Here is a 13,636-nt window from a genome sequence, read left to right on the forward strand (position 1 = left end):
AATCGATATTTCATGAAGAAATATGATTGAGAGCATAAAATCCTTTCATACCATTATATGTGCTTGAATATAAAAGGAAGTTCACACATCCAATGCTTATTGCATGCAAAAAGCTAGGTCCTTTTATAATCTGACGGTAGATTACGCTATAAAAACATTCAAGCTTGGGAGATTTGGGGAAAAATTTATTAATACACTATAACATGGTAATGTTTACTCTATTTGGTAAATTGTGTACTATCATCGATATTGATAAAATAAATTACCACTTTCAAATGGAAAATTCACATACGATCAAAGAGGTTGTGCATAATAATAATACATAATATTGTATGCGTTTGACTACATTGTCGATTCTGAACCTATTTAACCATATACGTCTTATTATACTTCATTGTTCTTGGATATAAAAAAGAAGTAAGAAAACAACTTTTGGGCTCTTATGCTTTTACAACTTCAACCTTTAGGCCACGTTTGTTACAAGAGATAAGGGATAATTAATCCCAAGATTAAATGTGAGATGAATTAATCTCACATTTAGTTGAGATAAAATCGTGATATAACTAATCACGGAATTAATCCTAGGATTGTAGTGTTTTATTATCCCCATGGGAGGATGAAATAATTATCCCAACATAATTAATCATGGAATAACTTATTTCCCAACCAAACGACCCCTTAATTTAAACATTTAAGGTAGTAACACGGAGTTAGCATTCATTCAAATCACATTCTTATGTCTGCTAATTAGTAACAAATATTTTGTTTCATACTATATAGTTGTAACAAATTGTTAATTTATTGAAGTCATATTGACATTAAATGAGTTTAAATGGAGAAACATGATCAGTAAGAAGCCATAGCCGACCCTAATTTCTTTGGAATTTAAGATAATTGTTGTCATAGCTGTAGCCTGTATGTATCTACTGCAACAAAATCTCACAAACGCCAGAATACTAATCCCAATAGTGGATACAGGAGCATTGAATTATCATAAAATGACAGCAACCAAAGATGAAAGAAAATACACCTAGCCATAAAAGAAAATTGTCAATACCATACATGAAATTTCTGTTCTCACCTAAACATCAACTCTCCACATGGCAACATTTGTACAATCGCGTTGATATAAACTACCTCGCCGGTCTTATATTTTTTACACCCTCCGGAAACTTGACTTCCTCTGCACAGCCATCTCGAATATTTGACATCTGAGCTTCAGCATATCTGATTTTATGTTTTAACTACACAATTTACAGTTCTCTAGTACATGTAACAACTTTATTTGCAATTTACTCCATACCTTTGAAGACATGTATGGAGCTAAAACACTAGATGTGGAAGAAAAGGAAGATAGGTAGCTCAAACTAAGCCTCAGTTAGCTGTACAACTTTCTTTCCTACAAGACTAAGCCGGACTTAGGGACTGAGCAGCAATTCTTCTTTCTGCAAAACAGCATAACGAAATCATTTAATAGCCAGTTGAAACTGATTAAAAAAGCGTATTTGAAGTTGAATAACCAATGCATTGAATGCTCCAGACAAATGCAAACAGGAAACTGCTTACCCCCAGCAGCAACTAGCTTTTCAACACGCGCGACAATATGCTTTCCGTAAGTGTATTTCTTCAGAGCATTCAAGTGAACTCTTATCCTCGACATGATCAGCTCGCGTTGCTGATCGCTACAAGTTTCCAAAACTTTCTGTACAACGTAATTTGCAAACTGATCTTTCATCATAGCCTGGACAAAAAGACGAAAAATGAGGAAACACAGCGCAAAATTTGAAACCAAACCGTCTCGATTTTTAACTCTACCGGGAAATGAGAGCATGAGAAACAAGACTGTAAGAATTTATATGATGCACTAAATGCCACCACTATCAAAATCAAAATCACCTATATATGTAGCTCAGTGGCTGTATTCCCAAGATGAACTCTATCCCCATAGATGCAAAAATTAAAACGCAAATATTACTAAGGTCCGAATTTCATGATTGAATAGCTTAACATGGACAAAGCAAGGGTTAGAAAACTAATTCATGACATTTGAGGAAATCCTTTTGGCATACACTTAGGTAAATATTTGTCCAGCAAAAATCTTGAGCCTCTAACTAAACGTATTAAATAACAAGTAGGTAGCGCTGTTTTCAGGCTACAATGGAGCTTGAAATGGTACAATTAATTTATTTTTTTATATTAGCAGCAGAAATGTTTTAGCAAAAAGCTTTCAGGAAAAGATTTCTTCTTAGCTAAACGACATGAAGTTGTAGGTGGTCCATCCGCAAAACATTCCGTATTTGGGATACTTAATGTGGGTCAAATCTAAAGTGAGATCATTGAGAAAAGGTAGAAGGTGGGAAAAAAGGAAGATCCCAATGTAGAAACTCATCAATCAACCAACTCCGCCATAATCCCAAGTCAGTCGAGGTAGGGCATAAAAGTCCTGTATCCATCACAAGCTCAAGAAGTCCAACTGGAATATAGTTCAAGAAGACTAGCTCACAAGCTCGCAGTAATTCTTCCGCTTCAAAAACTAGGACTATTTCTTTAAGAGCGATGTCCTACAGAAATTAGGGAACTACCAATGTTCCAAGACATCTCTTACTCTTGTTTTCCAAGACAACAGTCTCAGCATCCAAAGTCTAGTGTTACAGGGTCACAACGCATATGAATTATATCTAATTAAAGGGGGGAGGAACAGGCCAGAATGTCCAAAAGCACGAGCATAATATGAATGTCAGAAAATCCAGTGGTTCTCTGCTGCCAATATGTGATTTGCTTGGAAATGGTGAATAATTAAACACATTGATATGCGACATCACCATGCATCTTTGTTCTCACGTCCTTTCAAACATGTCAAGGGGAAGTCCAATAGAGAGGTTTAGATGTAGTAGCTGGCGCGCTGGCATGTATCATTCTTGCCATCTAGTTTGATTTAATTGAAGACTCCATAATTTCGGTTTGACATAAAGCACAATTGCTTTAGAAGGTCTAATGACTTAAATTCAGAGGCAGGAAACCTGACTTACAGATGAAGCATGCTTGACGAATGACCGTTCAATGACCTCATCTTCCAAACACTTCTTGCTTTTCAAAAGTATGTGCCACACAATATCAGATATCAGCTATGACCATACCATCCAGGTTAACTATTAAGTCTCTTTTCTTCCAACTTCAACCTTTTAAGTGACTCATAGCCTATCCAAACTTAGTCCTAATGATCTCACAGCTAGCTGTCTTAGTGATTAATCCTGAGAGGTCGCCGAACTCAATTTACAAGGGGGAAGGAAGGAAGGAAGAAGGCAATGCTATGCTTCTCAACAGATACAGGTGAGCCAGGCAGAGGCAGTGTCCTGACAAGGGACCCACTAAAAGATAAATATCATTAGTTCATAAATTTTGTAGGTTTAATCATCCTATTCTGATGCTCCAAACTATCCTGAATCATGCCTGCTAAGCAAGAGTTGGCCTTTTTGGCGAACCATACAAGAGGTTAAAATCAAATCTCAGCGAATGCACAAACTAGTGAACTACATTGTTTCCATGCAATTAGGTGTATAAAAAAGATCCCTTTTTTTGGGGGGGACAAAATAAAGTAGCAGGAGTAACAAAAATTATGAACCCAATAACCATATCGAAATCAACATCCTGCTTAACCCAAGGCTAAAGTTTAGACAAACCTGAAGAGGCTCATTTTCATCAGTCGTACCAAGCATCTCGTTCACCAGTAGCTGTCGTTCACTAGAATTACAAAAAGTTAAACACTTCTCAACAACATTAGAGGCGAACTTCTGCTGGCTCATTTGCACAATCTTCCCAGCTAGTTCCTGAATTATAATAGAGCGCTCATGCGGCTTCCCATGCTCCAATACATGCTGCAAGTGTTGCATTTAAAACAACAAATGGAAGAAAAAGGAAAACAAGGTCATTATAGCTCAGTATAGGAATGAAAGACATGTTTGCTAATATAGCAAAGTCTTGTTAGCACAAAGAAAAGTTTAATTGACCAAAGGAGCTTCTTCAATCACTAGTGCTTTAGCAAACAAAATGGAAGGCAGCAACAAAGGAAGGTTTTTGCTGTATCAAAGAGGGTAATACCATTGCTTAATAACCTTTTTTCCAGCCAGAACATGTACTAGGTTCCCCATTTAGCATCATGTTAAGGGCAGTAGCATACATTGGCAGCACTAGAGAACCAGGTGAATGTGCATGCAGTTTGAAAGTTGATTGAATTTTTTTTGCAAATACTATCTCAATTTCCAAACTTTTTTTTTTTGGGGGGGGAGGGTGGGGGGGCAAAAAATATATACTTTTAGTTTTCCAAAGAAGTTGAAATTTTGAAGGAAAAAGAAAAGAACACTTTGCAAACAAACAAAACACGCAAAATTGAAAAAAAAATTGCAAAAGATTTCACTTCTCCAACCAAATGCCTTTATAATAAATTCAATGACCTCATTTTGGAATTTACAGTGGCACAAAAATGTTTTCCTAGTACATCATAAAAAAGCAAGACAAAGAGCCTTGAATCAAATAATGAAACGAAATGCGCAATATTACCATAATTTGAAAATAAGCAAAACATGTGCCCATATCAACAACAAATTCAGGAATCGTCAACTCAGATGCATTTTACGAATTGCTCCATAATAATCAAGAAGTGAGGATACTGTGTAGAATACAACATGATAAAACGAACTACTAACTCATGAAAAAGAAAATGGAAATAGTTACTTCTAAATAAGACAGCGAAGGCGCCAGTATATAGATAGTGAGTATTCCATACCTGAACAACATAATTACCATACTGATCTTGTGCCAACATGCTTACAGATTCCAAGATTTCTTCCATCACTTTACTTTGGGTTTCTGGATCGCTACAGTGTTCCAATACTCTCTGACAGATGAAGGAATATTAGTAAATATCAAACTGAAATTACCAACCCAAATGGATAAGACACATTACTCATCTACCTGTATTACTCGACAGCCATATGGATGGGTGGAGAGAGTAACAACTTGTCCGAAAAATGTCGAGACGACAAATTGAATGTGATCTTCTGGTACACATTCAATACATTTCTGAATGACGTGATTTCCATTCTGATCTCGTACACAGCGCATGATATTACCATCAAGCTCCTCCACCATTTTGATCTTCTGGTCCACGTCGACTACTTCTATTGCCTGTATAGTGAAACAAACATTTTACCACAATTTTCAACTCAACATAACTCAGATATTGAGAAGGGAGCCCACTGGTTGGTGCAATATTTAGTGTATCAGAATAAGAACCAAAGCAAAAGATTAACACTTAAGTGTGCATGAGCATTTTTTTTTTATGAAGCTTAAGTGTGAATGAGCATTTCTAGATTCAATTTGGTATACCTTCTGTATGACGCGACAACCATACATTTGAAGGCTCAGTGTTAAAACATGCCCAAAGAGCTTGCCAGCTAATTCTCTCCTCTGAGATGCCATTCCATGTTCAAAAAACTGCAAGAGAAATATGGATATTACAATCCAATTAAAGAGAAACAGGACAGATTGGAAGATCATGCACCTCAACTTCAATCTATACTCCATAGAATTACACATACCTTCTGGATTACGTAATTTCCGAAGACATCAGTCATCAAAGTAAGAGCTTGGGGGAAAATTTCCTGAAACACCATGTTTTTCTCCTCAGTGGTGGCAGTTTCCAACTTTTGCTGAATGAATCGGCTCCCATACTGGTCAGCGCTGATCATAGATGATATATAAGTATTAGAATCGAGGCTAGTTCAAGTAGAAAAAAAACACATAAGAGCAAGTTTACCTAAACTCAACAACGTGCCCTACAATTTCTGATAGTTCAAAACACCTGGTCTTGTTGCTTTTGAACTCTTCCAGTAAGGAGGATGCTAAGCTGTTTTCCATATTATCCAAGTGATATGGTCCTATGACACCTGCAGCTATGTTTCTCATTCGTCTCATATTATTATAATCACTATGCCTCATAGGACTACCAGGTCCCACTGGAGAGCCTGGGATGACAGGACTTGCTAAAGGACTTCCAGGATATGACAAGCCAACTCCAAACGCAGGATTTCCATAATAGCCATGATGACCTGAACCACTGCTTTTGTATTGAGATTTCTGAGGTAGAACATTATTACCAAGATAAGCTTTCTGAAGCAAGTCTACATACGAATTGCCGCCCATGTAGCTCCTGTCCAAGGAAGGATCATTAAGAGCAGCAACCTGCGCAACATATTCAGCTGTCAAGTACTGAAGATACATAGGGTCCACGAATGATGGCCCACCCATTTGATTTCCCATTCTGCTGAGATTATGCTCTGCGGTTGCAGCACTCAAATTAGGGATTCTCGAGTCCAATCCAGGTACAGCCATAGCTGATGCAGCAGCAGCATTTCCAAATAAAGGTGGCAAATTATAGTTGCCAAGATGGCTTGACATTGGACTGAGGGGATGACCACTCAAACCATAATTAGAAAAAGATGAATTTGGACTATCCAAATGTGGATATTGAGAAAGTACGCCACCTCCACTATTCAATCCAGATGTTGGGGATCCTTTGAGGTATGAACTATTGGAGAAAGCAGCTTGGCGGTTAGAACTATTAAGGTCTGAGCCGACAGAATATGGTACTTTCGCAGACTGAACAGTAGAAGCCATATTAAACTGTGGGGATTCAGATTGCTTAAAAAATTCATGCTGCTTCGTGTTATTTTGCCCACCTGCAAGATTGGTGAGGATAGTATTAAAACCAATGTCCTGTTCAATCTGAGAAATGATCTCATCGGACATACCATTAGATAGATTCATGCCAGACAAAGCAGCAACAAGCTCTGAAGACTCAGTTGTGTGACCATTAAATGAATTTGGACTATTGACACTTCTCTTGTCTAAATTGACTACCCTCCCTCCACCAATAGGAGTAAGGCAAGGACTAGGAGCCCTCGCAATGTGTTGGGGATCAGGAGTGGTACTTCTTGATAAAGCAGCAGCATATGAATAGGAAGCAGCCACCTCATCAGATGGGATTTGTGTGCTTGATCCAGACCTTAAAGGCTTTGAAGAAGAAAACGAAAGCTCAGCTTCTGCTGCATCACCACTTCCGTCAAAGGCATTTCGGCTAGCTGGCCGCGAAGGGTGACCAGGAGCAGGAGACACACGGCTGAAGTCATCCTGGATTACCATGGTTTAAAACCCATCAGATGACCATGTTAAACTCTCTTTCTCACAGGTTAAACGTAAAAAAAAGTTACTCCTAAGACAAAATAATACTCCCTACATTTAAATTTATGTGTCTAAGTTTGATTATGCACGGAGTTTAAAAAAAGTACGGAAACTTTTGAATCTTATGGATTAAACTAAAGATGTGTATAATGTACCAAAACACCCTTGAATCTTGTGATGGACTAAAAAGGAAAGCAAGACGCATAAATTAAAACAGAAGGAGTAACAAATTTCGGCCACTTATTTTATAATTGGAAGGAAAAATTAACACTACAAACAAATATTATGGAAGGTGTCGATTTATTGGAACTCAAAAATGTGGAAATCCAAAATTAGAAAAGGTAAAAGGAAATGCCCTTAGCAACATAACAACAGTACAATGAATCAGACGCCATGCAGTAAACAGATGTCTTGATCCATTTCATCTAAGATTATACTTTGTTAGGTTCACAAATTATCCAAAACTACCCTTTATAGAGTACAGAAACTCCGCTGACCTGCAAAACCAGTTAGATATAACATGAAAAGAGAAACTATAGATCACACTATACGGGATGGGAGAAGGATGGAGCACATCCGCCCATTCAGAAATTTGAAGTGTAGGTAGGACCGGAAGTCCGGACATGGGTGAATATACCCAAAAGGGAAAGGAACATTTGACTCCTCAGCTAGTAATGTTTAGACGAACACAACGATAGAGCTGTTTATTACTTTCTTTAAGGGGAACACAACCGGGCACTATAAACGAATACATATTCGCAACATAAGAAATTTCTATTTTATACTTAGTATAGCAATTTCAGTATCTTATATTGCCTATGAACTTACTGCATTATACTAAGTATACATAAAAATGCAACATCGTTAATAGACTATCATCAATTGTTACAGTATTTTGCTCTTATCCTGCGAACTATGTTGCGCGGACTCTCTAAAAATGTTGCCACACCCGTGTCGGATCCTCCAAAAATGCACTACTTTTGGAGGATCCGACGCGCACCCGGCACCATTTTTGCAAGGTCCGCGCAACATAGCCTGCGAATGCAAAAAACAAGTCCCGCATATGAAATAATAGACCCCCCCCCCCAATATCAGAATCTTTTATCGCCTATGAACTAAAGGGTGTTTTCATGCCTAGTAAGCAAGGAAATGCAACATTGTCCCGATTGACATGATATGCTTGATCTTATTAGAATACACTGGGGCCACACTTTCTCAAAGCCAATCACGCACTTGATATCATTAATTGTCACCTAAGTTGCTCGGACTCGGGTGCGGATGTCTGATACGGATGCAGATCTAGAGGTCGGATCCTTCATGATCTAAATTTTAAGATTCGGCGGTACGGATTCAAATATGGATACGGGTGCTGGGATTCGGCTAAAAATAATTTAAATATCTTAAGGTAGAGTTATAAAAATATGTCTAAATTATGAGACATTATTTGGAAAACATACAAGGTGTTCCAGAGAGAAGAAAATAGTGATCAAGAGGAGAACCCGAGAAGAAGACTAAAAAAAGGACTAACATAGAAATTTCTTATATACAAAGTATTCCATTCTTCAATTTCACCCTAGCCTTTATTTTGATTTCAAAAAATCATTGCATCTTCCCGAATTTATCCGTTGATTTTGGTCAAAGTATCCAAAATCGGTTGACCATACCAGGTACGGATCCCATACCCACGTTGTGTCGACACAGGTGCGGCACCGAAAGTGAAGAGTCCGAGCAATTTAGATTGTCACAATATTTTGTTTTTATCATGTGATCGCATAGACCATTTCATATATGGAACAAAAAATGCTTATTTATGTCATATATGTCCAGATGGATTGTCAATATAAAAAGTTTGAGATAGAAAGGAATAAATAAATAAATAGAGAGAAATTAAATTCAAATTTTGAAGGTGCCCCTTTAATCATAATGCTAAATTGTTGGCCTCGGAGATGCAAAACTGCCTCAGATCTCATCAGCTTAGCAACGATTATTGAGCGAAATGGAGTTACGTGTCTACCAAACCATCATGTAAACAAAGCGGTTTAATGGGAAGATGAATCGACTATCACCTAGCATTCATGCCACAACAATAAAATATTTCCACAATTCAAAAATGCCAAATCCAGCCAAAACACCTCAAGGGAACTTGTTGAACTTTTTTCCTTCTACACCAAACATACCATTTGGGCAGTAACATAAATGAGCTAAATTCATGAAGCATTAAATACCAATTGTTAATTGCGGCACTTTCAAAAGCATTTAATACCAGAATCTTGGAATCTAACATAACATCCAATAGTCATTGTTGAAATTGTAATAAATAAATAAATAAAACACTAGATAAAGTTTGAAGCATGCACCTGGAATATTTCAGCAATGCTCTTCTTTTTACTACCTAGTCCTAGTCCCGGCAAACCAATCAGCCCATCACCACCCCATTCCACTGAACCCTGCAATTTATCCGTCTCGTTCTCGGTCTCTGCTTTTTTCGAGTTAAATCCTGGAGGCATGGGTGACCTCCTACCATTACCATTATTATCATTCTTGTTTACGTTCCTCCTATCACCAATAGCGGAGCTCCCTCCTTGCAACCTCTGTGAAAACCGCCAATCTTCTTTGGACAAAAGTGGAGGAGGCAACCTAGGATTAAGGTTTACGTTCGAGTAATAGTAAGATAAGTAAGCAGGATCAGACCTAAGCTCCTCCTCAGACATGAAACCATTATTGTTAAACAATCCGCCTACTGCACTCAATGAACCCTCAACAGTAGGTGGAGCTGAGCCACTTCTATACATATTCAGCTCCTTTTCGCGATCGTCAGCATCTTGTCTTCGCTGATCATGAAGTAACATCCCAATCTCTTTCTCAAACTCATCTCCAAATGAATTTTCATTGTTCCCAACCATCGGTCTCCTACCCAAATCAGATACCATCTTCACTCACTAATTCCACAACAAATATAATCAATACCCACAAGCCTTAACAACCCAAGAAAGCTATTCAAAATCAAAACTTTGTCATATATATAAACCTTAAAAACTACAAAACCCCACGTGCACAACCTCAAAATCAAACCTTTAAGCTCATAAAAATCCAATCTTTGATCAAATAAAATAGTACCAAGAAAACTCCATGATCAAACACCAATTATATACTCGATTCTACAACAAATATAATCAGTACCCACAAAACCTAGCAACCAAAGAAAGGTAAAAGAGTCAAAACTTTATCATATAAACCTTAAAACTACAAAAACCTACATGTATAAGCTGAAAATTGAAGCTTTGGTGTTGATAAAAATCCCATCTTTGACTAATTAAACTCCAAGAAAGTTCATTTTTCTCAACATAGAGCAGGTAAAGAAAACTGTTAGCTAATAAGAGAGGTGATGAAGGTTAAATGGGAGACAGGAGAATAAAAAATCTGGCGGCGAATCAATCCCTTTTAGGGTTTTGTTTTTTGAAGTAAGTATTAGGTAAGAAATGATTAAATGCGAAAAAAAAGTTTTATTCCATAGGTGTTTATATGAGCATAAAAGAGGAAAAAATTCTTTAGCCTATGTTTTGAGAGCTGTACCTACTAAAACAAAGTCAAATACTTAAAAGAGTGTTAAGATAATTTAAAAATATTTATACAATTATGCCACAGATCAAATTTATGATAAAATAGTAATCAGTAATATAATAAAACTAATAATTAATATGATGTAGTAGGCAGAGGCGGCTCAACACAGTTCGGGGCCTAAAGTCAAACTGTAATGAAGGCCTTAAGTTCCTTTAAAAAAAATTATATATATTTTATTTAAAATCCATTTTTCTAGGCAAATTAATAAAGTTAATTTAAAGTTTAAACTCTTCTCTTTTTTTGAAGTTTTACATAACCGATAAAGTGAAAATATAAAAAATGACAGATTTTAGATTAAAAAAATAGCCAAAAGTTAGAAAAATAGAACCTGATTCAATTGATAAGTTGATCCCAAATAACTTGTTAATACTTTTGTGCTTGAAAACCTGTAAAATCATTCTTGTAGATAATCATTCCCAAGTACAACATGCAAAAAAAGAAATGCTTGAAAAAAAAGAAAAAATTTATCATTAAATTTTTTTTTGTACTTACCAACTTTGTATTTTATCCACAAAGAAGGATCATAAGAGTCTTGTAGTTCTTTTAACAGGAAGGAATAAGAATTATCATAAAGCTTTTAACGTAGAAAAGAGGAAGGCAAGAAGGTTTCAACTTTGTAGTTGTGAAAAAATATGAAAAAAAAAAGAAGTCAATCCCAAAAAGGCAAAGATGGTAAAAAGTAATAATTCATATCCCCAATATGCAATAATTGTTCACATTAAATACATTAAAAGTAAACTTTTATTTTCCTTTTCCACGGCAAAATTATAGCTGTTCACATTAAATACTTAAATTTTCTAAAAGAAAAATAAATATATAAACCTAAAACTACTAAAAAGTGGGGCCTTTAAATTTATGGGGCCTAAAGCTCTTACCTTACCTGCCTTGGGGTTCAGCCGCTTCTGGTAGTAGGTTAAACATACTAACATGTAGGGATATTTATACCACTTAAGTGGATTTTTATCAATTCGGTTTATGCTGTTTTTGTCGGTTTTCAATTTTTTCGTTATTTTCTTAAATATGAGATATACATTACCGAGTACATATTCTGACAACTACATTCTAACATAACATTATCAAACTAATTACTCTTTGAGACAAATATTATTTATATATTGATGATAATTAAATTAAACTAAATAATGATAAATAATTTAAGAACTCAACTAAAGACATGTTATTTTTAATATGAAACAAATTCATGACTTAGCAAACTACCAACCAAACTAAAATATAAAGGTAAATACTAAATTATTATAAAGGCAAAAAACTAAACTACCAACTAGAAGCGCAATTATTAATATGTACCATATATATATATATATATATATATAAATATATATATATATATATATATATATATATATATATATATATATATATATGTAATAATAAATTTGATAGTCGTTGTGGTTTGATTTTTTCAGTAATTTTTTTCTTAAAGCTATAACTGAATAAATTTGATCGATTTTCAAAAATATCAATTTTCTTGTTGGTTTGATTTAATTTTTCGTTTTTTATGAACACTCATACTAACACAAAATAATATTTTTTTTCGTTCATAGTATAAGTTTGATCTTCTTCTTTTTTTCACTAGAAGATAGGAATAAATTAAAGGGGTTTTAACACAGTTACCCACAAAAATAAAACTATTTATCCTTGTCTACCCATTTATTTTCCTACCCATAAACTAATTACATTTCTTACCCATAATAGGTTTTGTGGGAAATTTTTTCTTTATTCTCCAATTCTTTTTTATTTCTATGCTTCTTTTCTTTTCTTTTTTCTTTTGTTTTCTTTTCTCCTTTTCTTTTTTCTCGTTTTCTTCTTATTTTTTTCTTTTTTCCTTTTCTAATTTCATTTAACCTCTTTTTTTATTGTTATTATTCCTTTTTTTATATTATTACTAAAAAAAGATCAAATTGTGTACCAATTAAATGTAGCTAATACAACCAAAAAATATTAACTAACACATGATACCAGTATAGTATATAGTTATACCAATAGGGTATACAATTGTACGCAAAGAGTTAATTTTTTTTATTCAATTATTAAACTGAAATAATATCGGTTGTCAATAAAAAAATTTAAAAAATTCTAAAAGGATCTAATTGTAAGAGTATATCGTTACATCATATAGCATACTATAATTTTTATTTTTTTTTGCATTTTCAATTTGCCCCTCACGCTGGGTAAAAGCTTAAAACAAATTAAAAGGGAAAAAGCAAGTGAATTTTCGGGTAATAAGTATACTATTATAGTATATTGTATACTATTACAACATATTGTTACAATATCTTGCATATTATTACAGTATACCATAACACTATATTGTATACTATAATGGGATACTATTGCAGTATAACTATATACTTCTATAGTATAATATTGTAGCTGTATATTGTTAGGTAGCTGTATTTTTCTTCGATTTTCAACTGAAAATTTCGATCTCAATCACCTCAAATCAGCTCCAAATGCTATCAAATTTCAGTATGAACTTCCAGAAGGTACTATAAGTAATATTTAACAGCACCTAGCCACCCACTTTGAATCAAACAAGAAATCTTCAAAAATAAAATTGAGCTTCAAGCCCAACAATGATGTATATTCAAATACACATAAAAATTTAGATTTGGGAAGCTTACTCGAAGATACTATAAGCAATATTTTATAGCACCACATCGAATCAAATAATCTTCAAAATAATAGCACCACTTCAACAAAGTAATCATGAAAGAAGAGATGAATGGTGGCAGAGCCAGAGGCAGGGGCATCT

At 35.0% G+C, this 13,636-nt stretch overlaps 1 protein-coding gene across 3 annotated transcripts; it reads right to left on the reverse strand.

Annotated features, from left to right (window-relative positions):
* Positions 1 to 1,015: 1,015 nt before the first annotated feature.
* On the reverse strand, positions 1,016 to 10,730 carry LOC107828552 (pumilio homolog 2-like). 3 transcript variants are annotated; one of them, XM_075249226.1, is made up of 11 exons: positions 10,497 to 10,730; positions 9,597 to 10,428; positions 6,810 to 7,188; positions 5,816 to 6,737; positions 5,598 to 5,739; positions 5,386 to 5,493; positions 4,972 to 5,184; positions 4,784 to 4,894; positions 3,681 to 3,875; positions 1,567 to 1,741; positions 1,016 to 1,445 (listed from the first exon to the last, which is right to left on the reverse strand). In XM_075249226.1, exons 2-11 carry the CDS (start codon positions 10,167 to 10,169, stop codon positions 1,408 to 1,410), a joined length of 2,856 nt encoding a protein of 951 aa, XP_075105327.1. In that variant the 5' UTR covers positions 10,170 to 10,428; positions 10,497 to 10,730; the 3' UTR covers positions 1,016 to 1,407. The 3 variants fall into 3 exon arrangements, with proteins under 3 accessions (XP_075105327.1, XP_075105328.1, XP_075105326.1); XM_075249227.1 differs by having other exon boundaries at positions 9,597 to 10,149; positions 10,497 to 10,728; XM_075249225.1 differs by having other exon boundaries at positions 5,816 to 7,188; positions 10,497 to 10,652.
* Between the last annotated feature and the right edge of the window lie 2,906 nt (positions 10,731 to 13,636).

Source organism: Nicotiana tabacum, chromosome 3, assembly GCF_000715075.1.
Source record: "Nicotiana tabacum cultivar K326 chromosome 3, ASM71507v2, whole genome shotgun sequence".
NCBI classification, from domain to species: domain Eukaryota; kingdom Viridiplantae; phylum Streptophyta; class Magnoliopsida; order Solanales; family Solanaceae; genus Nicotiana; species Nicotiana tabacum.